Source organism: Myotis brandtii, unplaced genomic scaffold (genome assembly GCF_000412655.1).
Source record: "Myotis brandtii unplaced genomic scaffold, ASM41265v1 scaffold17, whole genome shotgun sequence".
Lineage (NCBI taxonomy): Eukaryota > Metazoa > Chordata > Mammalia > Chiroptera > Vespertilionidae > Myotis > Myotis brandtii.
Window position 1 is genome coordinate 9519340 of NW_005356259.1, and position 583 is coordinate 9519922.

General features: G+C 55.9%; 1 protein-coding gene across 1 annotated transcript in view; it reads left to right on the forward strand.

Annotated features, from left to right (window-relative positions):
- Positions 1-26: 26 nt before the first annotated feature.
- The window catches only part of HOXA11 (homeobox A11), a 3871-nt gene continuing 3314 nt past the window's right edge, over positions 27-583 (forward strand). The window contains exon 1 of the mRNA XM_005863005.2: positions 27-580. Within this exon, the coding sequence (XP_005863067.2) occupies positions 383-580 (198 nt within the window). The 5' untranslated portion in view covers positions 27-382. The remainder of the gene's footprint in view (positions 581-583) is intronic.

The window sequence follows — 583 nt, forward strand, 5'->3', positions numbered from 1 at the left end:
CGGCCCCGCCGCGCGCGCCGGGAGGCCCCCCAGCCAACATGAGTTACACCGGCGATTACGTGCTTTCGGTGAGAACACCGAGTGACGATCTGTTGCTTCCCCTGAGGTAGCTACAAAGAAAGGAAACCGGGGAGGGAGGGCAGAGGGGGGAAAAAAGGAAAGAGAGAGAGAGAGGAAAAAAAAAAAAAGGCCCGGGACTAGCTCGCAGCTTGTCAATTTCAACATCGGGTCACATGACCAGCACCTCCCTGCTAAGGATGGGGATAGATTTCCACGTCAGCTTACGTCTCCAAATTTCTACTTCACGGATCCGCTTCAAAGAGGCAGCTGCAGCGGAGAATCATGTTAAGCTCGGCTACCGCGGAGAGCCCAAGGTAGCCCAATGATGGATTTTGATGAGCGTGGTCCCTGCTCCTCTAACATGTATTTGCCAAGTTGTACTTACTACGTCTCCGGTCCAGATTTCTCCAGCCTCCCTTCTTTCCTGCCCCAGACCCCGTCTTCGCGCCCAATGACATACTCCTACTCCTCCAACCTGCCCCAGGTCCAACCCGTGCGCGAGGTGACCTTCCGCGAGTACGCC